Source organism: Podarcis liolepis (genome assembly GCF_965112155.1).
Source record: "Podarcis liolepis genome assembly, chromosome: 11".
Classification (NCBI taxonomy): domain Eukaryota; kingdom Metazoa; phylum Chordata; class Lepidosauria; order Squamata; family Lacertidae; genus Podarcis; species Podarcis liolepis.
The window spans coordinates 44,561,800-44,587,236 of record NC_139565.1 but is presented as its reverse complement, the minus strand read 5'-3'; the positions used below and the strand labels follow the sequence as shown (position 1 = coordinate 44,587,236).

General features: G+C 44.7%; 1 protein-coding gene across 2 annotated transcripts; it reads left to right on the top strand.

Moving 5' to 3' along the window:
- On the top strand, positions 1–24,379 carry ISL1 (ISL LIM homeobox 1). 2 transcript variants are annotated; one of them, XM_083466199.1, is made up of 6 exons: positions 1–466; positions 1,737–1,926; positions 6,579–6,838; positions 11,930–12,213; positions 15,543–15,710; positions 22,906–24,379. In XM_083466199.1, the coding sequence occupies exons 1-6, from the start codon at positions 439–441 to the stop codon at positions 23,020–23,022; spliced, it is 1,047 nt and encodes a 348-aa protein (XP_083322325.1). In that variant the 5' UTR covers positions 1–438; the 3' UTR covers positions 23,023–24,379. The 2 variants fall into 2 exon arrangements, with proteins under 2 accessions (XP_083322325.1, XP_083322324.1); XM_083466198.1 differs by having other exon boundaries at positions 11,927–12,213.
- The last annotated feature ends 1,058 nt before the right edge of the window (positions 24,380–25,437 follow it).

Below are 25,437 nucleotides of genomic sequence, written 5' to 3'. Positions count from 1 at the left end.
GGAAGAGGCTGGCGGCCGCTGCGCGCTGAGTCCCGCACACTGCAGCGCCTCTGCCACTCGCTTCCCGATCCGGAGTTGGCCTGTGCGGGTGCGCGGAGCGTTTTCTGCTCTCTCGCTCTCTCTCTCTTCCCTTCTCTCTCTGTCTCTCGCTCCCCGACCCCGACTTTTTTTCTTTTAAAAGGCTCCTCATCAACATCACCCTAGTAATAAAGGAACCAATTTGATCCCAGCTCCTTGGACTGATCCTCAGAGCGACTGATCAAGCAGCCTCTCTCTTCCTTTCCATTTGACAGCATCTCCCGCTTTCCAAGAAGGCACAGCTTGTCTCCTTTTTGTTTTGTTTTTTTTCCTGTGTGTTTGTGTTTTGTTTTTTACCTCTGGGAAGCTCCATCGCAACCGTGCACCATTTCACTGTGGACATTATACCCTCTTACAGATATGGGAGATATGGGAGACCCACCGAAAAGTAAGGAAGATGTTATTCGTTATTCTTGAGCAGTGGTCATATGGCAAGCGGGAGGACGAGCTCTTTCTTCCCACGGTGGCAGGCGGGAGCGGTGGAGGACGCAGCCTCTAGCGGGCTGTCCCTTCCCCTGGTGGGGTGTCGGAGCCTCCGTAGCAATCTCGGTGGCTTGGGAGAAGAGCCTCTGGCTTAAAAGTCGTGAAGGAAGAGGCGAGAGTGTGGAAAAGGAGGATGGGGGGGGGTAGCTGCCATGCACGGGGGTTGGGCGTCAGAGGCAGCGGTAGATGACTCCAGTTCAGGGCTACCGCTCCGGTGCTAAAATCCTGGAGACATTTGCTGGAAGTCGGTTTCCCTTAAAATAAAAAACAAACACCCAAACAATAGGATTGGGTTTCCTTTAAATGTATTGAGGAATCGCAGTGTTGGGGGGGGGCGGCGGCGGGGCTGGGGGCCAGGAGTGCAACTGGATCCATTCATACTCCCGTAGCAGATGATTTAAAGCGTGGGAAGTGTGGATTGCTACCCTTTAAATAAGCGCGCTGCTTTGGAAAGGAATGGGCTTCTTAGCTCGGCGGGGTTCCCTCCCAAGCAAATAATGCTTCCGATGGAGGTAAGCATCCAGCGCTCCAGGTCGGCCTTTAGGACCCCCGCCCTACAGAAGTGAACCAACCTTTTAGCAAAAGAGGGGTTGAAATTGACAAAAGGAATGGAATTGACAAACCAAAGCCTGCCGGTTGCATCAAACTCTTAAGAGCAGAGAGAGAGAGAGAAAGCGTCACCGGCGTGTTCTGTTTCCCAGTCCACCAGCTTCCCTCTTTTTCTCCTATTCAGAATCTGGCGGTACAAAATTAATAACACCACACATATGCCTTCATTCCACCACCACCACCACCACCCTCCAAAAAAACAAATTGTAAAAAGGGGATATTTTGATTGCGTTGGAAGGTGCGTAAAATGTGCGCGTTCTAGAATTCTGCCAGCCTTCATTTGAATGTGCGTTCCGCCTCCGCTCTAAATGAGGGAAGCCTTTGATGGCACACACTCCAATTACCATCCAAAAATGCTACACACTCTCTATCTTTCTCACACTCTCTGCGATCATTCTCTTCCTCCCCCCACCCCCAATATAACGCCACAACAACAGCAGCAGCAGCAGCAACGCGCTCCCAAAGAGTAGCAGCCCTACGCGGGTGATCGACACTAATAAAGTGTGTTTATCGCCGTAGGAGAGCAAACGGTCAGTCAATCATGTCTTTTATTATTTGCCTTTCAGAAAAACGGCTGATTTCCCTATGCGTCGGTTGCGGCAATCAAATCCACGATCAGTATATTCTGCGAGTTTCCCCGGATTTGGAATGGCACGCGGCCTGCTTGAAGTGCGCAGAATGCAACCAATATTTGGACGAGACTTGTACGTGCTTTGTTAGGGATGGGAAAACCTACTGTAAGAGAGACTATATCAGGTACGGAGCTTGCCTTTTCCTCTCCTCCGCCCCTTCGGTCGCGTCGCAGTTAGAGACGGTTCCAGTTGAGCCTTGTTTATTTTCTATCTGTATAAGGTTTGGGAGAGTAAAAACAAAAACAAAACAAAACCCCCAATTCTTTAAATTCCTCTTCCCCGTTTAAAAGAAATGAAACTGCGATCTCCTAAACACGCTTACCTGGAGGTAAGTGTGTGTTTTTTCCTATTGGTGCCAAGAAAATGCGTCCAGGGGTTATATTATTTAGGCGTGTGTGCAAGCGCCTAGTTCCGTTCCTATCGAGTGTCAAGCCCTACTGAGTTCAGTGGGAAATTAACTAGGATTGTAGTGCAAGCTCACTGGGGGAAAAAGAGAGAATTGCGTCTTATCACTGAGTACATACAGTTGAGAGGTAAATTCTTCTCCCCCTCCAGAAAAAAAAATACAATTTCAACTCTCTCTTTTTTTCCTAAGTAAGTTTTGGGCTGACACTTGTGAGCAAATGTGTAAAATAAATAGTCTGCAAATCTAAAGTAATTTGAAAAACGGGTTTCCTCATCAGATAGACTTGCTTTTAAGGAAAGGTATACAGGGTCGTGGGACTTTTCAGATCCATACTGGCGAATTACTTGCAAGATTTCTCAGTAATCCGCCGATCTGACCTCCAGGTAAAGATCTTAGAAACTGGGTGCCCCTCGGCGGTAAGGGCTGTTGAAATTAGTGGTAGTTACTTCTGAGAAGATGCGTGTGAGATCTAGGTGCGAGTACCTTCTTGATTGTTGGAAATGTGGTAATGTGTGTATTTTTTTTTTATTTTTTTTTGCGGGGGAGTGGAGCGGCAGCGACAATATGTTGCCATTTACGATGGCTCAAACTGCCTTTCTCTAAACTAAGCGCCCCCAACACTTCCTCCATTCAACTCTAACTAATATCAGTATAATTGAAATTAAGTGGTGGCGTTCAGGCCTGCTTGCTTCCCAGCTGCATGACTGCGTGTACGATTTACATAGAGATTTAAATTTACATTTATATATATATATATATATTAAAAAAACTATGTTACAACAGGAAAATAGCAACACGGGCTCAGTTAAAACAGGCCATTTCTCGTCCTCCTCTCACGCCAGCCCATGGCTCCTTAAAGCATGGTAAACAAATGTGATGATGATTATTAGTGGTAATAATAATTAATAGTCCCCTTCTGTTTCCTGAATGCAGGGCGGTTTCTTCGACTGGGGGGCTTTACAAAAACAAAAACAAACCCTAAACATGACATTTAATCTTTTAAAATATTAACCCTTTGGGCGCGCTCGGACTGACTCTCTTTCCTTATCTTATCTGCCTTGATGAATTGGACAGAGGAGATCAAATTGCCCCTCATCTGTGGGCGAACAATCGGTACATTTAGATAATGGAACGGCTTCTTACCTAGCATGAAAATCTGAGAGCTGATTACACACACACACACACACACACACACGTGTGGGGGGGGCACAATTGGCCACTGCTTACATTATAAGGAAACCTTTATTTCTTTTTAAAGCGGGGGGAGCAAAGGGGAGGGGCTCCTTTCTTGAACAGCTTTTTTTTTTTTTTTTAGGGAGTCTGACTTAGACGGCGCTATGCTACTGTGTCCTTTTTGCTGCATTTGATCTTTGCAGAGGGGGCAAAGGTTGGGCAACCCTAAGCCCGGGTGAAGGGGTAAGGGGGGAGAGGATCCACCTGGAAATTCTCCTGCGTAAGGTCCCTTGGCAAGGAAATGGCAAGAGAGGTTTCCGCGCGGCTGTAGGCGAACGCAGCAGCAGCAGCAGCAATTTCTTGGGCAGTCTCTTTTCACTCAGCCAGAAGGATCCTTGTGAAGCCCTCCGCGGTTTTCAAAGTGCGGCTTCCTAGTCGGAGGCCAGTCCTCCTGAAATCCGTAGGGCTTCCTTGCTGAGGAGACAGAGTTGCCCGGCTGCAATCCTGAGAGCCCTTCCCCGCCCCATTCCCGGGAAAGTCTGGCAACGAGGCGAGACCGAGTTTCTTGCTGCTTTGAGTTCGCCTTTGTCCAGCAGACCCGGCTGTTCAGCTGGCTTCGGTCTAGACGAGGGATCCCTTGGCAAACCTGATTCCCAGCTCCCCGAGAATCAGGTGCTCGGAAGTGAAAGCATGGTGAAAGATCCCTCTGATCCCATGCTCCCTCCCCCCCTCTCAATATATATATATAGAGAGAGAGAGGAAAACGCTAGGACCGCCATAATACTAATACATAATACTAATAATAAGAATTTATATTATATTATATGTTCACGAGGTGATCCCTGGACCCCGACTGTAAACCGCTGCGTTACTCAGAAGTAACCACCATTGTCTCGACACCGGGGCTTTAGTTCCCCAGAACATGTGTTTAGGATGGCAACTTTAGATAGAGTGATTTGGAAAGCAAATCCCATTGATGGGCATCAGGGCTTCCTTTCGTGCAAGTCCGTGTGCGAAGGGATCGCAGCCTTTTGCTGCTTCGCCGTCTTTCAAACAGGATTTACTTGCCTTGGCTCAGAAGGGACGCTTTCCCGACTGGCGCCTGAGTTGGCCCTTGGTGTCCTTGTCTAGCTGGGGCAGAAGTGAGTTCCGGGGGGGGGGAGGCGGGGGCTTTGATTCTTTAGCCTGAGATTGAGATACTAATAGAGAAGCGGGTAGAATTATGGAATCATAGACTCAGGGTAGAGTTCAGCTTTTAAAATTAAGCATTTTCCTCCTGCTATTTCCGCGCCACCACCTCTATAGTCTTCTTTTAAGAGGAGGGACTTACACATCAACAACATATGTAGATTATCTGTATGTGTACATATGGGTCCAATGTGAAGCCATATCAAAGCCTAGCCGAAGACTCTATCTTTATAAACTCTGAATTCTACAGAAAAGCGACCTCCCATTCGTGGTCTGCGGGAGCTTTTCAGCGCTACTGAGAGTTCTCTGTTGATTTGTTGTTGGTGATTCTGGAACAGAAGGCGGACGTCGCCCTTAGGCTGCAATCCTGCACACATTTCCCCGGAAGTAAGTCCCACTGAACTCGATTGGACTTGCTTCTGGGTAGACGTGCATAGATAGGCTCGCTCTGCCCCAGTCTTACTTTGGGAAACTTACTATTCTGAAGCAATTTCTCACTGATTTCAAGAGGGCTCTTTCAAAGACCACCAGGAGTTGCTGGCAGCTAAGATTATTGGGGGGGGGGGGATAGAGAAGGGGCGGGTAAAACAGCTGCTCAAGCGGTCCAAATAAAACCATTTAGAGCGGCGGGTTTATTCGCGGCCACGCGCCTGTTCCTTCCCGGGGAAATTTCGTCTCTGGGAAAAGCCTTTGCAGTGCCTAGTAGCGATCTGGGAGAGCGTCCCCTTGAACTTGACTTACACCCAAGTAAACAGGCAGAACCAGGAGCGTAAAGGTGCGGAAGCAAAGGCAGGCCGAGGGTTTTGCTTCTGAGTATTGCCACTGGGCTTAGGATATTGGTGGCCGCGATTCACTGACTCCAGATCCACTGTTTTACTCCTGAGTTTTGAATTTGATTGTTTGTATTTTAAGAGTTGAGTTTAGCCTTTTCCTTCCTTTTTGATGAGCGGTTTTTGGAGGGCAGGGTTGGTTCCAGTATTGCATTTTAGCCCCCAATAAACTCCCAATAAAATAGGACGCCCCCGGAATAAGTTTCCCCAAGCGTCACGATTCCTCCTCTTTTCATTGTATAAAAGGGTAAGCTGCCTTTTTCTCTTTGGGAATATTTGGTTCTGTTTTTGGTGCGACGAGACACAGAAGCGGCTTTTTAAAAACTGCAATCTTTTAAAGACTCTTTTAAAAGGAAGTGAGTCCCTGGACTCAGTGGGATTTTCTCCAAAGTCACCCTGTCCAGAACCGGGATGGGTTGCATTATTATTTATCTCAGAAGTATATATAAAAAAGTGACTCCAATGCTGGAGGCGTTTACTCGGATGTAAGCACCGTTGCACTCCACGGGGCGAACTCGCGGGATTGCAGCCCCCGTTGCTCATTGACCCCCCACATCTTGCTGTTCTAATTAGACTTTCCCCTTTTCTAACCTGGTTTTTAAAGGTTGCTGTGAAGTTTCTGCCTTCCTCGTTTCTTCCATTCTGTGCATAGGGCAAATTTTCTCCCCTCCCCCTCCAAGAGAGACCGCGAAAGAGAACAAACAGAAAAAGCCCCACCCCTCTAATAATAATAATAATAATAATAGTAATAATAATAATAGTAATAATAATAATAATACCAATCAACATCCAAATGCATGTACGGTTATTTATTTTTTAAAACACTTCCCCTTCGCTGCTGCAAGGTCCGAGCGCCTACACGGTACAATTTCAGAAGCCACTCGGATTGGGAAGTCGGTAGGAACCGAATTCGCTCCGATTTCTATTTTCGCGAGCTTCTGGTTTGCCAGAGGTAGACCAGAGGTAGCTGGGCTTTGCTGTCTAACGTGGGAGACTGGAACGTGAATGAAAGAATGAGTGGCTTGATTCGACGGGGCGGCCGAAGTGAAATCTTTCTCTCTCTCTCTTTCTCTTTCTTCCCCACTCCACCTCCGTATTATTTTCTTTTCTCTCCCCCCCCCCCTTTTATCCCCAATCCCACCCCGCACCACCCCTTTCCTCGACGGGGCCTGGGCTCAGGCTATACGGCATCAAGTGCGCCAAGTGCAACATCGGCTTCAGCAAGAACGACTTCGTGATGCGCGCCCGCTCCAAAGTGTACCACATCGAGTGCTTCCGCTGCGTGGCCTGCAGCCGGCAGCTCATCCCCGGGGACGAGTTCGCGCTGCGGGAGGACGGTCTCTTCTGCCGGGCGGACCACGACGTGGTGGAAAGGGCCAGCCTCGGAGCTGGGGACCCCCTCAGCCCCTTGCACCCCGCCAGGCCGCTGCAGATGGCAGGTACTTCCTGGTTCCCCCCTCCCAGAGACTTCGGGGAGGGCAGGGGAGGGGGGAGGGCAAGGGAGGGAGGGTCCCTCCGGGCCTTTGTTCCATATATGTGTTTTCTCTCCCACTCCAAGCTCTTCTGCCGTTGCCTCCCCACCCGCGGTTCCCGGCCATCAGTGGCTAATAATACCTCCTAGATGTGCCCAGCCCCGTATTCATTTTGATACCAGCTTCGCAGAGGTTAGTTTTGTTTTTTTGCAGAGGTGAGAGAGTTTTGGAGAAAAGGCACACGAGATCCCCGTGCTTCCGATGGCAAAATGACACTAAGAAGCAGAACCACACACACACGCTCAAAATCTGCAGACCTCTGAACACTTTACTCCCGAGTAAACATATAAGAGGATACCGCTTGCGGGGTATCTTACACCCACTTACCTAGGGGTAAGCCCCATTGAACTCGGGGGAGAACTTACTTCTGAGTAGACGTATAAAGGATTGCACTCTTCCTGACTATCTCCACCAAGTGCAGCTCACAACAGAAATGAGCCCTTCGTTGAAATAAAAGGAACGGAGTTTGCTTAACTTTGCTGGGAGGTGATGCCCAAACCGGTAGGGAGCTTGTCGGAAGTAAACTCCCCGTAGTGCAATGAGACTTCCTGCCAGGATCCTAAGAATCTTTGCTCAGGGTTTGCTTACTTTTTTCTCTAGTAGGCACGCTTCCCACCTCTTTACCTTCCCCTTGATTGCAGCCATTAACTCGCATGGTCCAAAGGGTTTCAGTGAAACTCACTTGTTTAGAATCTCCCTTGAAATACCCCCAAAACTCTACTCTCGCAAACATCCACCGGTAAAACAACTTTGCACCCTGATCCCTAAACCTTGGCATGCAGCTCAGATTTATCCATGTTCATTCAGAAGGGTTCTATAATTTTAATGGAACAGATTTCCAAGTAAATATGCATAGGAATGCAATCTTAGTAGGAACTTCCATTGATATCAATGGAGCTTGTGTATTTAGGTCCAAGACATGTGTGTTGTCAAGAGCAAAAGCAGATGAGTGAATCAGATCAAGGCTGTTGCCCTAAACCCCTTCCTTGAAATGCATAGAGCAAACCTCTGCATTTCTATCCTGAACTAAGTCCCACTGAATTCCATAGGACTGACTTATGAGCAGACATGTTTGGCACCATTAGGCTGCAATACAACACACTTGAAGTGTGCATAGGGTTGCATCTTTAGGGAACAATCCTATAATGGGACCCTCTGGGATGGGTGGGGTTAGGATCCAGGGTTCCCCAGCTGTGCCAGTATAAGGCCTGAAAAGGGGGCATTCCAGAAGGGGGTGGGACCAGAAAAAGGGGATTTAGAATGGATCCTATACCAATCAAGCTCAGTCACATGACCTGGCAGCCTGGTGTAAATTAAACCAGCAGAAAGGGTGGTTTAACCCATACTTTATTGTTTTCCCTCTGCCAGCTTTAGGCCATCTCAGCCAGCATTAGCCCCACTCCTGAATGAAGTTTGGATTTGGTGTATTTTATCCTAGCTTAATTCACACTGGCTGGCTTTATGCCAGTTTCTTGTGCATAGGATTGCTCCTTTAGTACCATTAAACTGTGTGGGGTATTTGTTTGTTTTTTACTTCTAAGTAAACATGCTTGGGATTATATTGTTAGGCCGTCCTCCTATGCCCACTTATTGGAGAGTGAACTTTGTTATAATCAGTGGAAGTAAGCTGGTGTATGGGACCATGTTATTTTATGGGAGATAAATCCTCGTCTCCTTTGATCTGAAAAAGATATGAAGTCTGCCACAGTACAGAGGGCAAGCAGAGTCTACTATGCTCTACTATGACTGAATTGCCAAAGAAGTAATATACTTTCAGTCTCCTGGTGGCTTAATATAAATAAGAAATATTTATGTATATGTTGTGTACGTAGCTTTCGCTGTCAGGTATGTGCGCTGGGTAATCACAGCAATCTATCTTTCCAAAGCAAGAGGAAGGAGCAGACAGAGATGTACACAAGGATCACAACAGTAGAAATGGGGGGGGGGGGAGAGAGAAGATAACAGTGTACCTTGAATTGCAAGGAACTTTTACAGAGGGCACAATTGATTCAGATGTTGTGTCCTTTTGTTGCACTTAGGTCTTTATTCTAAGTAAAGATGCTTATGATCCTGCTGCCCCGTTAGAAATGTCCTGAGAAAATATGGAAAGCAAGGGGGGGGAGCAGGATAATTAATGTGGGAAACAGGAAATAATAATAATAAAAATAGGGCAGGGGAGAGCCGAGAGGCAGCAATGGGTCCCCCCTATCCAGATGAGGCAATGCTATTCAATGAGTTTAGGCTCTTCCCAGCAAGGCGTATTCTGAATGAAACATGGGGTGGGGGGTGGTTGTGCAGCGTGCAGGGGGAGCCAGCTTCCAAAAAGAGAGACTAATAACTACAGGCACCACTTCAAGCTGTAATTTAAAACTGTCAACAAGCTAATCTTCAGTAATTGCCCTTCTAAGGTTTTTGGCCTTCTCCTTCTGAAGCTTTCTGTGGTTTGGGTGAGAATTTCAAGCCGAAAACTTTAGTGTCGACCCATGAACTGGCCTTACTTTTTCATTAGGATTACTTTTGACTTGAAACATTGCAGGACCACTTCCTTGCTGCCTGCTCTGTCTAGGCTTCTGGGAATGGGCCTTATTTGTTTTTCTACCCTATCAGGGCAAACAAAACAAGACAGGCTTGGAGAATTCCCAGTCAAGAGCTTGTAACTTTTAAGTCTTTCTGCTGTTCTCTCCCTCCCTTTTGCCCTATCATGGGAGTGGGGACAGCAAGAACACTATTTACAGTGCCAGTCTTTAGCAACTTAATCCAGGGTGGTATTTCCTTGGTTTTTAATAAGAGGTTTAAGCATCATTGTTGGACTCCTAATTCAGAGTCCATTGTTGCACTTGACTTGGAAGCAAGTCTCATAGTCTTAACTAGATTTCAAAAACATTTCCTTCCAAGTAATAGATGAGAATGAGCAGTAAGGTTTTTAACAAGTTGATGTCTTGTGTGCCTCCAAATCTGAAATCACACTTCTTGTAGAGTCTTCCTTGCTATACCAAATACAAAACAGTGACTAATTTGAAAGGGGAGGGAGTATTATGAAAAAAGCAAGTGAAAAATGTGGAGCACAATGAAACCATCAGATTATCTCTGCCCTCCCCAGTAACTCTGCATTTCTAGATACAAACCCATAGAATCCATTCTAAAAATATTAGCTCAAGTATTTTGTTTGATACATGGTTGCATTTTTTTGTATTTTGAATTGTGTCTTTTTATATCTGTTGTCTGATATTGAGGCAAAAAAAGAGATGGGGGATGTAGAAATTATTTCAACATATAAATGTTCAGAAGGAAGTTCTACTGATTTCAGTGGCACCTGCTTCCAAGAAAGCAAACTTCAGAATGCTGCATTAGAGAACATTTTTCTCAACACATTTACTTGGACTTTTCTGCAAAGGAAGTAGCTCAGGTTGCAATCTACTGTGTACTTACCTGAGAGTAAGCTCCATTCACCAATGGAGGACTTTGGCACTGCAACCTTCCTTCCAATGAGAGAGTGTTTTATAGAGCACTCTCTTTGGCTGTTTACTTGGAAGCAAGTTTGACTGTCTTCAGTGATGTTCAATCTCTGTTCATAGCACTGCAGCCTTAAGAGTGTCAGTTGCATTTTTTTAAAGGAGAAACTGTTGGAACATTTATTTTGTTCTGGATTTTCTAGCAGTGTGTTCTTTTGACAGCGTTTACAGATTCACCCACTTTAAAACTATATAATTTAGGAAACTCACTTTCCCCGTCACTGCTTCCTATACACAAGTTTATTAGTTCTCATTTTTAAATTCGATATAAAACCCCACCGTTTCACATTTTAGGCTGCAGTTTTGTGTTCATTTAGATATGGATAAGCAAGTCCCATTGGCTATAGTGAGGTTTCCTTCCTTCTACCTAAACATGCCTAGAATCGGTCTATTAAAAGCAGGCTTTTATGCAGCTAAATTGGGGGGGGGGGGCGCGTTGAAAGTCCGGAGCTGCAGAAAGAAAGCCTGTGTAATGGTGCATGGGACAGGAGGAGAATCCAGGAGGTGCTAATAGCAATAGATAAACAGGACCTGGGGGAGAGTTTTCGACGGAGGCAATTGGGTTGTTTGCTGTGGCTTGCATTGTTGTATCCATTAACCCGGAAGTGGCAGATGGCTCAGGGTAGGTGAGGGACTAGGTGGCCAATTGATCCGTTTGAGCTTTAAGATTCTAGTGAGTGGCGCCAGGGAGGGAGGGAGGTCTTGGTGGTAGCCGTCTCCGCGCTCCTTCCAAAGCCCTGGTGATTCTTCCTGGAGAATTGTGAAATGGCGCCCCCAGATTATATGACTATCTGCTTTCTTCCACAATCCAAAAATATATTGAAGTGGAAAAATCGACGCCACTGATTCCCCCCCCCCCCAATCTGATTTTCCTTCCCCCGTGCACGTTTGAGAGCTCAGCCATCCTTTGCGTGCTGAGGAAAGACCCTTAGAAGCAGTATGGGGAACGCGGGGTGGACGGGGGGAGAAGCTACCGGGTTGCGCAGGTGTTCCCGGTGAGGTGGGCCGGCAAGACGTCCCACCGAAACTGGACGACTGGCGATTTCCTCCAGTCAGCAAAATAGAATGAGTATAGCTCTCCCACCTCCGAGATCCGAAGGCTTGAGGGTCCCAATCGCCGTCGCTCATTAAAGAGCGCCATATAGGGTACCTTGGACAGCAGCTCCTCCGCTGACAGTCCCCCGTCCGCGAGGAGCTTCCAATCGAGACAATGGGGGAAACAAGAGAGGCGCTTGTGAGAATTTGGAGGATTAAGGGCATCCACAAAAAGTGGAGGTGCTTGACAGAGAGGAGTCCCCGATTCCTATTGTTTGCAATAGCGTTGGTTCCTGAAGAAAGGTGGATGGATGGGAGTCCAGGTAGAGATGATTCCTGCGGGGTTGGCCCCCCAAGAAGTTGCGTGTCAGCCTCTTCTCGCCCTCCCCCGCCACTTACGGGATTCCTGTTCCTTCCTCATTTTCCTCCCCCCACCCACCCCCCACAGCAGAACCTATCTCTGCCAGGCAACCGGCTCTGAGGCCTCACGTCCATAAGCAGCCGGAGAAGACCACCCGCGTCCGGACCGTCCTCAACGAGAAGCAGCTCCACACCTTGCGGACCTGCTACGCCGCCAACCCCAGGCCCGACGCCCTCATGAAGGAGCAGCTGGTGGAAATGACGGGCCTCAGCCCCAGGGTCATCCGGGTCTGGTTTCAAAACAAGCGCTGCAAGGACAAAAAGAGGAGCATTATGATGAAGCAGCTCCAGCAGCAGCAGCCCAACGACAAGACGGTGAGTGGCTGCCGCGGTCTTTCTTCCTGGCCTCTAGGGGGCGCCAGTTCCCGAAGGAAAAACTTTCTTGGTTAGTGGGCGTGGCTTGGCTGTCCTCTTGCCTTGGTGCTTTTGATTTGCTGGGGGGGGGGGCGATAGGTTCGTGCGCGTGTGTGTATTACTGTCCAATGAGTGTATCTGTCAAGAACGCCAATTAGCGGGGTTCCCTGTAGCCAGCAGAAAAAGAGAAGGTCCCCATCCTTCTGTGCCTTTCACAGCAATCGAACAGAGAGATAAGTGGACGCTTCACCTGTTGAATGCTGGCCTGTGGAAGTAGCACGCTTCTAGAATGGGGTCTGGGTTTTATTGGGGCGGGGCTTCAATAGCTTGCTGGGTTTAGGGAACTGGTCCGTGAACTCTTGATTGTGCGCATTTATTTACTTTTTGTTGCCAAATAAATGGTCCAATTGTAGGGAGAAATCCCACAACATCCCGATATTCCACAGCACCCCCGGTTTTAATTTTTTTAAGTACATGTTACAGTGACTTTACAAACTGCCTTACTCTAGAGTAGTTCTACTGAAGATGCTGGGACTGTTCCAGAGACAGATATCAGTCTGTGGGTAATTCCTGCATTCTTGTGGTCTAAGATACATAACAGCAACGTGGGGGTGGTGGGTAAAGGTCGCAGGAGGGACTGGATTTTTAAAAAGGCTCTCAACTGACTTGCCGGTTGTAAGATGATTCGAATAGATGTACTGAAATCAATAGAGTGGGCTTCTATAGATGAACCGATGCCAGTCCTACCTAGTTAATGTCGAGTTCTGGCAAGCAGATTTCAAAGAGAAATGCGATGAAGCCCTATTGAATTCAATAGAACTTCGCAGTGGACTCCTACGGATATTTACTCGAAAGTAAATCCCTCCTACGTTCAATTATTACCTAGTAAGTGTGTGCATGTCAAAACGCCATAGTGGTGCACTCGATAGAATTAAAGCTTGCTCGGGAGTAGGTCCAACTGGAACCCCCTGAGGCTTACAACGTGATCCTAACTATAACTGCTTAGAAGGAACCCCTGTTGAATTCAGTGTGGCTTACTCTTACTCTTAATATTAATATTAAGGTTAATATTACAGCCATACTCCGGGTAACTGTGTGCAGGATTGACCTATTCTATTGCCACACTGTTTGGTTCTAGACCTGAAAGTCGGGCAGACCAATCCTATACATGGTTTACTCATAAGAAAGAAAGAAAATTCTGGTGCTACTTGCCTAGGCAATTATGTGTCCTTCCCAACTACCGGATTTCAGCCAGATACTCACCTAAGGCTCCAATCCTATGCATGCTCACAACACTGCCCAATACATGTCTACTCGGAAGCAAGTCTTACGGCATTCAGTAGGGCTTACTCCTAGGTAAGTGGATCTAGGATGAAGTCTAGCTGGGCGGAACGAGAATTACTTGCGAGTAAACAGACTTAAGGTCTGGTTTTTAAAATCCAATGAGATCGGACTTTAGATCGACACAACAGAGATCGACACAACAGAGTTTCGGCAGATGAGAATGACGAGGGAGCAAATATTCCAAAACAACCGCTCTCGCCCCATCCATTGCCTTTTAGGCCTTGATGATGCCGAGGCCATTGTTGTGTTGCTTAAAGGAACAGCTATTAATGTTTGTTAAGACTGCTTATCTGGTTAAGTGGAAGTTTAAAGCGTTGCGTATTACCGCGGTGGAATGTAATAAACCCCAGTTTGAAGTGTTTTAAGTTGCTCCGACTTAGGAAGTTATTTTGGACACAAAGCCTTTAAAATACCTGCAGAGTTTATTTCTCCCCACCCGATTCGTTGCCACAAAGTATAGTGGTGGTTAGCCAAGAAAGAGTGAGCTCAGTCAAACCTAAATAAGCAGGGATCCTTGGAAATGGTCCTTGTTCCGGACCACGTTTTCCTGGAAAGTTCAATCTCACTGGAAGACCATTTCAATGTCTTGTCAATGCCGGGGCGAAAAGTGAGGCGAATCTCCCGAACTTTCTCTAGAGGCTACAGTTCTGTGAAATGGCTGGACTGGGAGCTAAACCGGTTGCGTCTTTAGGAAGGGAGTGGAACGGAACCGGCTTCAGTCCCAATTCTTCTCCTCAACTGGCCTAGACATCCCGGTGTACGATTGCAGTCGCACCTAAACATAGAGGATCAATGGTGCCTAGGCATGATGTTTACTTGAAAGAAAATGCCAACTCCGGATCATGGGGCTTACTCCGAAATGAGGTCCGGTTGAAATCTGCGGCGTTGTAGAGCAACTCGGCTTGACTTTTGTCAACCTCCAGGAGTTACTTCCCTTAACCACGAGGAAAATACTGACTATTCACAGAAAAGGGTTCAGTCCTAACCCCACTTACCTGGGAGTAAGCTCCATGGCACTCAAAGGGACCTGAGTAACCATCGGTGGCATTTTCTCACGCGTTAAGGCAGGCTTCGACGCAGGCGTGTGTGTAAGTAACTCCCCTTTCAGTCAGCGAGACTTACCCCTGGGTAAATATGAGTGGTGTGTATGTATTCCCACCCACACTGTGATCCTGAAGACCATCAAGCTGCTGGCTCTAGAGTTGTCCCATGCTCTAGTCGAGGGCTCCTATCTCGTGCTCGGATCTCCAGCTTTTGCGCTCTGGACGTGAATTCCAACGCTTAAGCAATCGGGGGAAGAAGTGTGTTATTCAGTGTGGCGGCATTAGGAGGGATCAATAAATAGACGTGGAATAAGTCGTTGGAGGTGGGGTACCAGTAATGTAATTAGCAGTTGGGGGAGCGTCCTATTTGTCCGGGGTTGTTCGGCTCCTGTCCTCCTCTGTGGCGTTCCCATGGAGCTACCCGCCTCTTCCTCATTGGAAACCTTCAAGATAACCAGGACAATCCAAAATGTCTTGACTCAAAAATAAACCCCACTAAGATCACTGGGCTTTACTGCCTGAGAGAGAAGCAACATAACATGGAGTCCTAGTATACACCTTTCCTACTTGGAAATAGACATGTTTCCACTGCGTGCGGGAGGTACATATTTATATATGTGTATTAAAAAGAAAACCTTGATCAGGACTGGAAACGGATCCTAATCTACTTTGCCTAATCGACTCGGCAAAGAGAGGTGTGGGTGGTGTTGTTGGTTTTTTTTTTTTTTTTGCTTTGTTTTTAAGAATAATAACACACGAAATTCCGCGAAGGGCAGATTAACAAAGTCAATAGAGTCGAGCGTTTGATAAGCCCGAGAAGGAGTTTATTGACTCTCTGCGCCGCGAGACAATCGCGGTTTGTGCGGCGCGGCCCCTCACCGCCTCTGCCTGCCTTGTTTACAGAACATCCAAGGGATGACGGGCACTCCCATGGTGGCGGCCAGCCCGGAGAGACACGACGGGGGCTTGCAGGCGAACCCGGTGGAGGTGCAGAGTTACCAGCCGCCCTGGAAAGTCCTCAGCGACTTCGCCTTGCAGAGTGACATAGATCAACCGGCTTTTCAGCAACTCGTAAGTGTCAGTTCCCGGCTGCGATGAATGGGCCACTGTGCGCGCAAAGGCAAGCGCGACGCTCCTCTAGATTATTCCTGCAAAGTTTTTGTAACCCCCGCGCCCCCCCTTTCCCCCCCAGCCCCAGAGTTTAAAACACTTGGAGGTCAACTCACGTCCCCACCAGAGATCCTTCCACTTCGATGCTTTTAGGCTGCAAACCCTAAAACCACGTCTACTCGGGAGTTAAATCCTGCTGGATTCAGTCGGGGTTTACTCCCGGGTAAGTGGGGTTCGGGTTGCAGCTTGAGGGTTTGTATGAGATAGCAGTGCCCATAGATTACTCCTATCTGAAGCCCCTAGACGTGTACCCATGTGCTGGAAGGAGTCAGGAGGGAGCCACACATGGCGATTGTGTAGGGTTACCTCAGCTGCCCATTTGCGTGCTAGCCTCACAGTTATCTTTAAGCGCAGAGCTGCTTGCTCTGTGGACATTTGCTAAGAAGCATACATGATCTGGCTGGCTATTATCAGTAGCAGTGGTATTAGCAGCAGTAGCTATATTGGACAATAAAAAAAATAAAGGTAAAAGCAGTTTTTGATACTGCAAGTGAGGTATACCCAATTATTTGGGAGGGAAATTGTCCTCTTAGCATTAACTCATTTCAAAGCAGGTTGCAGGCATCCCTGCAAAGAGGCTTCCTCCCTTCTGTCACGCATGAACAATGGATGAAATGCCTATTTTAAGATGGCCTGTCCTGTGACAGAAGCACACATTATCTAAAAAAATAAAAATGGAAGTATGCTTTCCGCCCCTTCAAAAAAGCAGTACTTTATTCACAGCCATATTTGCAGGATTTATGTTGTTGTTTAGTAAGAAATCATAGGATGAATTTGCCCTAAAGGCTCCTAGTAATTTTAATTACTGGGGCTTTATAAACCTTAGCTGCCATCCTACTCACAGTTAAGAGACTTGTATTCCACTGATGCCAGTGGCATTTAAGCAGTCTAGCTGTGTGGTGGTTTGCAACCTCTTTTCCACAATACACAAAGTGCTTTCCAATATTCATCTAATTTTTAGTCTGCGTTAGAGTGAGAAGGCACAGGGAAGCCTCCCTCTCTCCCGCTTTTGACCTTTATGACCAGCTAGGCTTCCTTTATGGCCTAGGTTTCCCATAACCAAATTCAGCCATTTAACCACAATGTCAAATGCCAAGCTTATGCCCAAGATCCTTAAAATGCTTAAGTTTATTGGCATTTAAACCAGCATCTGCAAGTTGTCACCAAATTATTATTATTAGTATTATTATCATCATCCTAACAATTAGACTAAACTGAGTGAATAGGATCCTGGTAGTGGGTGTGCTGCTTCTACTGGGTTGTACAGTGGGGCTGAAATATGGTGGTGAGAGTCTAATAAATCTAAAAAAGTTATTTGAAGTATTGTCTGGAGGGTCGCAGTGTTTAAAATGAACACACCTTTCTAAATATGTACCCTTCTATAAAATATTACAAAGGTTAGACCCCTGTTTTTTCCTGTGAAATGCACATTTCCTATTTACATAAATTACTTTTGCATATTGTAATATTAGCCTTTAGCACAGTTTGTGCAAATGTATATTTTAGCCCGATTGTCTGCATTTTCTTTTTCTTTTTACATGCCATGGCTAGCATATATTTCTGAACTTCCATGGATCGATAGATGCTTTTGTCTTGTTTTCATGATTTAAAAAAATGTGGTTATATAATAACGTGCAACAGTTGCATAGTATTAATGGGCTGGCTTTCACCAAAAAGCCAACAGGAATTTACCAATCAATTCTGTTCTTAACTCACTTCCTTATGCCTACATCATTTGGCAGCTCATATGGGACCATATCATCTGCAATACTTAAGCCCAACCAGGTGATTTAAGGACAGAAGTTCAACCTTAACTCAATTTCCTGGCCTAAGTGTGTTAAAACCAGATCTTAAAAATAATAAGGTATGTTATGAATGGTTTTTCAGTGATTAAACTTTGTAGTACCGATGATAGAACATCTAATGACTGGGTGCACAAAGTGTCTCCCAAAAATATAACAGTTTAAATATTTGTTTTGGAAAATATATGTTGCAAAGTCCTTCTTCTTTTTTTAAAAAAAACGACAGCTTTAACTCTTCTAGAACAATGCCCAAAACAATTCCACTAAGAATTTATGCCATAACTCATTTGGTAAGATTGCAGCCTAAGTATCACTGAAATTGGGAAAGTTTACTTCTGAGTAAATGCCTTTAGAGATCTCCAGACTTTCTTGTTCTTGAAAGAGAAAATACAAATGGTGGTAAAAATGGATTAAATCCAATAGTGATCAGTGTGCTGTGACCATGCCACCTTGGATGGGCTACTTAATTCTGATTTAGGGGCTGTTTTCTTTTCCTGCTTTGTTCTGGGTGTTGCCTGGTACTCAGGCAGAATTATCCTGCTTTAAACCATTCAGTGCAGCTTTTAACAATAGAGGAGATGGGTAGACTTTGTGGGAGGAAATGAGTCTAGGGAGATACAATGGAAGATTCTAGGACATGATACGGTGTGAAAAAAAAATTACGTCAGTATGACAAAGATGGGTAAAAGCGTAGGGTGGAGAGAAAATTGCATTTGGAATGATTTTTATCAGGCATCTGCTAAAGGAACTGAAATGAAGTCTGGAAGCATTTTATGTCCCCATGCAGGGCCTCAATACAGAGTCTAAAATCTTATTATTACCAATATTGAGCTTTACAGACAGACACACCTAACTGGGCTACACAAGCAATTGCTTGGAGTAGCAACATTATTAGAGGTGCTAAGCAAGCGGTCTGTGATCAGAGAGGTGACCCCCCCCACACACACCCAGAATCCCTTACAGTGCTGCAGAGGATTCTGGGACATGACTCTCAGAATGTGAGCAGCTGCAGTGTTGCAAGGGATTGTGGGACATTCCTTTTGGATTGCATGGTGCAGCTGCTTGGAAGATGAAAATGTATTAGGCTGGCCCTGATCCTCACACCCGATAGAAACCATCAGTTCTTCTTAATTCCCACTGCGGGGTGTTGGCTTGCTGAAGTTTGATAGGAGGTAGATTGCAGTCTGTTTTTAAGAGAATAGAAAGCAATTTGAAACTGTAATTCTCATAAGCAGGCTTTTGTAGTGTTTAAACCAGAGGTGAACATGGGAGAAAAGAAATACTTGTACATAGTACCCCATTGAAAGCCATGCTTCTTGTTCATTCTTTTTCTCAGATTCAGTGATTACTCACAGGCAAAGGATTAGTTCCATCCATAATAATATTCCAGTTTCACTGAGCAGAGAGGACGTCTATCCATGTGCAAAGAGCCTCCTCATTCACTTCAGTGTATAGGGAAGCCCATTCTCACAGGAGCTGTGTGTGATTAGTGGAGCACACACAAACAGAGGACTCTTGAGTCTGAACACTGTACAGAAATAAATTCCGTTGAGTTCAATAGGATTTACTTCTAAACCATGTGTTTACCACTGGGGTGCAAAGTAGAAATCCACTGCAACACACCTTAAATAATCCGTAACACACTGGGAAGAATTAGCCAGCATCTAGGATGAAAATCTGTGGAAGAACTCATATTGAATTTAATGGGTTTGGACTCCAGCCAATGTGGAAAATCTTAACCAAAAGAAGATAGCAGTTTTATCATTAGGAACCTAACTGGGACCCAATCCACAGATGAGGGTTACTTATATTTAAACTAGTATGCACATTTTCTTGGAAGTTAGCCCTATAGAATCTAATGGGGCTTATTCCTCGGAAAATAGGGATTGCAATCCCTACAATTATCTGTAGTGCTCAAGCATTTAGGGCCGTAGTTCAGTGGTGGAACATCTGCTTTGCAGAAGGTTCCTGGCACCTCCAGATAGGGCTAGGAATGTCCTATGTCTGATTGACAGCGGTTCTTCAGAGGTTCAATGTGGACAGCACTGAACTTGATGGACCAATAGTTTGACTAATTGTAAGGCACTTTCCTTTTGTTCCTGTATTATTTAGCACTAAATTCTGCAGGCATCAAGGAGATTCAATTTCAGTTTGGATCAGGGCATTGAACTGGAAGAATTTACATTGACTGGGATCCTTACTTTTTGCTTTATGCAGGGAAGGGGCTTCTTCTTCATGGAAAGACAGTTCTGGGCGTGGAAGACCATGGGGCAAAAAGTGAGGCTCCAGTCCATTGATTTTAATGGCATTTCCAATATGCATGCCTCTTTAAAATCATAGAACAAAGTGTCCAGACTTTTCCTAGTTGTATCTGAGGATTTTTACTATTTTGTTTGGCTGCAGCAACCCAGTCAGATGGGTATCATATTATTTATTTATTTATCTATTTCAAATCTGAGTCCTTCAGAAGTGGTGTTTTGCAGCTGGGAACTTGTACCCAACTGCAGAACATTTCATCACTGGGTGCCTGGAGGGTGGCTTCATGTGCTACAATTTTCATTCACAAAGTAACTTTTCTTGGGTGGGGGGAAATCATGTGATGCTTGTAATAGCATTTATATAAGTGTGACCAAAACATTTATCTGAAATCCTTATAACAACTCTCTGAGGTAGATCAGTATGTCACCATATTATTTTTGAGGGACTCAGGCAGAGAAATATTGGCTTATCCCCCCCTCCCACTGCCCTTAAGAGAATTTTGTGACCAAGGCCTTATTTGAATTGGGATTTTCTTGTTTACAACTCAAGCCTCTTACACCACAATGTTAGGTATGTTTACTCAGAAGTAAATTCTGCTATGTCCAGTGATGCTTACCAGCAGGTAGGATTGCAGCCTTATCCATTACTTGACACTAACTCTCCTTTGTGTAATTATTAATATTGTTTGCTTTGCATTTATTTGCTGCAGCTTCCCTTCGCAAAGGTTGTATACTGGTTGTACATAGGAAAACACACACACACTACACTTATATATGTAGGTCCACAATTGCTTTATGTATATGTTATGTTTCTATTCTGCCTCTACTTCACTGGGCTCAGGAAAAGCTACCGTATTTAGAAAAGGTACACATTGATTTCACTAGAATTGTTTAAAGCTGCCTTCTAGTTTACCATATTTTCTTGTGAAAATACCCAAGCAGTGCTAACCTAGTTGTGTTTAATCAGCCCTATTCATGTCAAAAGGGACTTACTCATAGGTAAGTATGTATAGGATTGCAGCCTTAGAATAGTCTTCATTGACCCTGATCCAGAGAACTGTGAATTGCAGAAGACCTGTTGCTTAATGGTTCCAAGATCTAATCAGCACTAGAGAGTAAAAACCTCCCAGAGCTCTGATCATCTCTTACCTAGAGAAAGAGCAGATAAGAACATGCATTTGGGTCCTGTATACCTGAAGGAGCGTCTCCACCCCCATCGTTCAGCCCGGACACTGAGATCTAGCGCCGAGGGCCTTCTGGCGGTTCCCTCATTGCAAGAAGTGAGGCTACAGGGAACCAGACAGAGGGCCTTCTCGGTAGTGGCGCCCACCCTGTGGAACGCCCTCCCATCAGATGTCAAAGAGATAAATAATTACCTGACATTCAGAAGACATCTTAAGGCAGCCCTGTTCAGGGAAGTTTTTAATATGTAATGCTGTACTGTTTTTAACACTGATTGGGAGCCGCCCAGAGTGGCTGGGGAGGCCCAGCCAGATGGGCGGGGTATAAATAATAAATTATTATTATTATTATTATTATTATTATTATTAGTGTGGGCTCCCTTCTGAGCTGAGCCACCATAATACTCACCTGTTGGCTCATTGTTAAGGGATGACTGAGGTGACCTAAGTCAACAGGTCTTCTGCACCAGGAACTGTTGACGCTTTCTCCGTTCTGAACAGAAATATAATATTTTAGATACGTCTTTGCTTAGCAGCTTTCCCTCTAAAATTTAGTCTCAATTTGCACTTATCCGTATATACTAGCATATGGAAATTTTATGCAGAATTGTTTCTTGGGTTTGTGCCCCAGAAAACATCTATTTAAGTTGAGCATCAAACATTTCAGAGGGAACTGATACAACTGTACACTGCCAATTCTTGGGGATGGGGAAAACAGAGGCCCTCCATTTAAGTATCCACATACCAAAATACAAATTTTGCCACTGCAAACAATGATGATAATTCTGTGATCTTTTCACCCCAAATCAGATTGCTTGCTCAGTGCTCCAAACATATGAATATTATGAGCTCTAATATAATGTAAAATAGTTTTCTGTAGTATAGTGATAAAAAGTGGTAGCTAGAATCAAAAAGATAAATAAGTAAACCCGACTTCCAATTCAACCTCAGATCTGAACTCTGCTAGGGCTGTGACCATTAAGTATACATTTAGTTGGGAGAAAATGTGAGTGGAGTCAATAGGGTTTCTTCTCGGTAAGCATGTATAGGATTGTGCTGCATGCGTCCTAACCTGGTACTCTGCAGCTGTTGTTGGGCATCACCTCTGACTGTTCACTTTGCTGTCTGGGGCTGATGGGAGTTGGAGTCCAACAACGCCTGGAAGGCACCAGAAGGTTGGTGAAGACTCTTCTATTCAGTTCTTTGCTCTTCCTCAGACTCTGTTGGAGGGTGAGCTTAATACTGACCTTACATGATTGCTGTAGGCAAAGTACACTGAACACTAAAACTCTCTCTCTCTCTTGCTGATATAAAATGCTGGTGTTTATTATAAATAGCTCCAGTAGCCCAACATTTTACAAAACCCAAAGCTGTTCCAAGATTTCACTGGTAAATTATTTGCTTTTCATTCATGTGGGATTTGTTCAACTTTAAATTTTCCATCCATTTTTAAATTTCAGAACTAATTGTCTATGTGTCCCAAATGATAAATATTCCATTTTTAATGTTCACAAATCTACTCCGAGGCAATGATGAACTATCAGGGTGATACCAGTCGATCCTCACGTGAATTCTTGCAAATATGTCTTATTTCACTGTTCCTGCACTGTGGTTGCAAAAAGTAGAAATGGCAGGCTGCTATAAAAATCGGTAGAACATAAAATAATGTTACTATTTGAGTTACTGTTGTTAGTGACAGTATTTATGTATATAATGCTGTCACAATGTACACCATAAGGTCTCTGCCCTGAGCAGTTTACAAGAAATGCAATGGTATTTTGAAAGCCAGAGAAATGGGCATTTTCTTTTCTTTTTGTAAACCGTTTATTCTCTCTCTTTAAAAAATGTTTTGCAGGTTAATTTTTCAGAAGGAGGCCCAGGTTCCAATTCCACCGGAAGTGAGGTAGCATCCATGTCCTCTCAACTCCCGGATACACCTAACAGCATGGTAGCCAGTCCAATTGAGGCATGAGGAACATTCCTTGCGGTGCTGAGGTCCTCAAATGTTTTCGCCCCCTGCTGGAGAGAGTGGGAAAGCTATCACGTTTGGGGACTTGGAGAGAAGGAGAAAGAGAAATTAGAAAATTAAAAGAAGAAGAAAAGTATTTAAACACAACCGTGTTCATGAACCTAAAGAAAAGAAAAACTCCATGAACTGTCTGGGGAGTCTTTGTTCGTTCGTTTTTGTTTCGTTTTGCAATGATAAGGTAGCAACACTGTGAAGACAATCATTGGGATCTTACTAGAATAATACTCTTACAAAGCAAATGAAAATGCTTTCGTTCTTTTTTTAAAAATAATAATGATAATAACAGTCCACCCCCACAGAAGGATCGTAGGGAGATCAAGAAGGATTTTGGTTTTTTGGTTTTAAAGACGTTTGTGAAACGCAAGAGGATACGGACCCAGGACCGCCAACTTTTCCCAAATGGCATCGTTGAGTGACTGCACACAAACATCGCCCAGAAAAAGCCTCGGGTGACCGTCCAAACTCGAATGGTGTTCTTCCTAGACCTGCCTCGCCCCTTGCCAAAAAAACAAACAAAACCAACATTTAAAATTATATATATATATACATACACATATATATCTTTGAAAGGAGCTCTGATAGATTGCTTATCGCAAGATCAAGGAAGGACACCCTCCCAACCATCCCACGACAGAACGAGCTATTCAGATGGTTGGAGCTGCGAGCGGTTTGGAATTTCTCTGTTTCCTTCCCCCCCAAGAAAGGTCTTGGAGCGCCAGGGTCGTCCCTCCAATAGCATGTACTGTAGCTTTGGCCTCCTCCTCCTCCTCCTCTTCCTCCTCTTTCTTTCTCCCTTTTCCCGGGTGGGTCGGTGGGTTTCTATCGAGATCCATCCTTTTTCTCCTGAAGTCTCCACTCTCCAGTGACTCTTTTTGTTTCGTTTTTGTTTTTAATTTAAAGGAGGGAGTCGGTTTTTAAAAATATATAAATATAAATATATATCTATCTATCCCAATTTAAACCTTCATTCGCAACAAGGTATACCTCTTTTTGGCCACACATGGAAAATGAAAAGGGGGGAAAAAAAGAATCGTCTTTCGGGGTTCTGTTTTTGACTGGCGTCCGTTCAGTAACATTCCCCTTTCCCCAAAGATGTGTATAGTTCTTGGGTTTTTTTTATGTTTTTTAAAAAAAAATGTGTGCTTTTTTTTTTTAATGGACTGGGGTTTTTTGCCCCCACCCCTTTCTCTCTCACTCTTTCTCTTTCTCTGGAAATAAAGAGGGGGGGGGGAGGAAATACGTTTGTTTGTTTGTTTGCTCTCGCATTGCAAAAATTATAAAAGTAATTTATTATTTATTATCCAAAGACTTGCCACTTTTTCCATGTCCTGATTCGTTTTGCTGTTGCTGTCGTTTTTGGGGGTGTGTGGGTGTGTGTTGCTTTTATTTTGCTTAAAGTTTTTGTTTTTTTGCGGGGGATGATCCACGCTGTGGGCAGTTCTTCTTTACAAGTCATCTATGAATGGATGGATGGATGAATAAGTAGAGGAATACATTTCTTGCGCAGGAGAATGTGCATTGGATAGATCCCACAAAAAGAAGGAAGTGGGGAAATAGTTTTTTTTTTCCGGGGGGGTGTTTATGTCTCTTTTTCTTTAGCGTGGTCTTTGAAATTTCATGTCCACATCTATGTGGGGCTTCCCCTCCCCCCCCCCACATTTTGGCATTTTTATTTCCACCCCCTTTCCTTAAGTATGTGAAATAAAAGCGCAGTATGTAGAATGATTCTCTCTTCAGGACTATTTCGCTAAATAAACAGTTTGGTATAGAGAAACAATAAAATAAGGAAGGTAACTGATCAAGGTGCCCTTTTTAAGATATATACGTATATATAATAAATATATAAAAAACAGAGAGAAATATTATTATATATTAAAAATACCGGACGCATTTACAAGCTAGCCGCTAAATACTTGAAGGAAAATATTACACGACGAGCAGGTGCAAGGAGGAGATGTGCTCTCGTGTCACACGTATTATAAATGTCATTTTCTGAGGCTTTGCGGCGACAATAATCCAATAAATACACCTTTCTTCTCCTCTCCAACCTCCCGTAGGAATCCCAGGGCTCTGGGGCAAGCTGGAAACATTTTCTTACCACCCCAAACTACTTTCTTTCGAGTAAATCTCCTGAAGCTTTTTCCAGTGGCACGTTCAATCGGCTTCAAAACTTTGGGTTGCTCCGGAAAGCGTAGTTCTAGCGAGTCAAGTGCAACATTAAAAATGTCTACTCAAGCAGAAAGTCCCAGCAAATTCAGTGGGTCTTACTCCCGGGTAATGGGGGTTTAGAACTGCAGTTAATTCCCATCCTTCCATCCTTCCAATATCTGTACGGCGCATTTCAGGGCGAAGCTGTCC

Bases quoted from the DNA above. Each gene is read 5' to 3' on its own strand.
- ISL1 (XM_083466198.1), top strand. From the start codon at position 439: ATGGGAGATATGGGAGACCCACCGAAAA. The intron at 467-1,736 runs GTAAGGAAGATG...TTTGCCTTTCAG, and splicing joins TATGGGAGACCCACCGAAAA to AAAAACGGCTGATTTCCCTA. The intron at 6,839-11,926 runs GTACTTCCTGGT...CACCCCCCACAG, and splicing joins CAGGCCGCTGCAGATGGCAG to CAGAACCTATCTCTGCCAGG.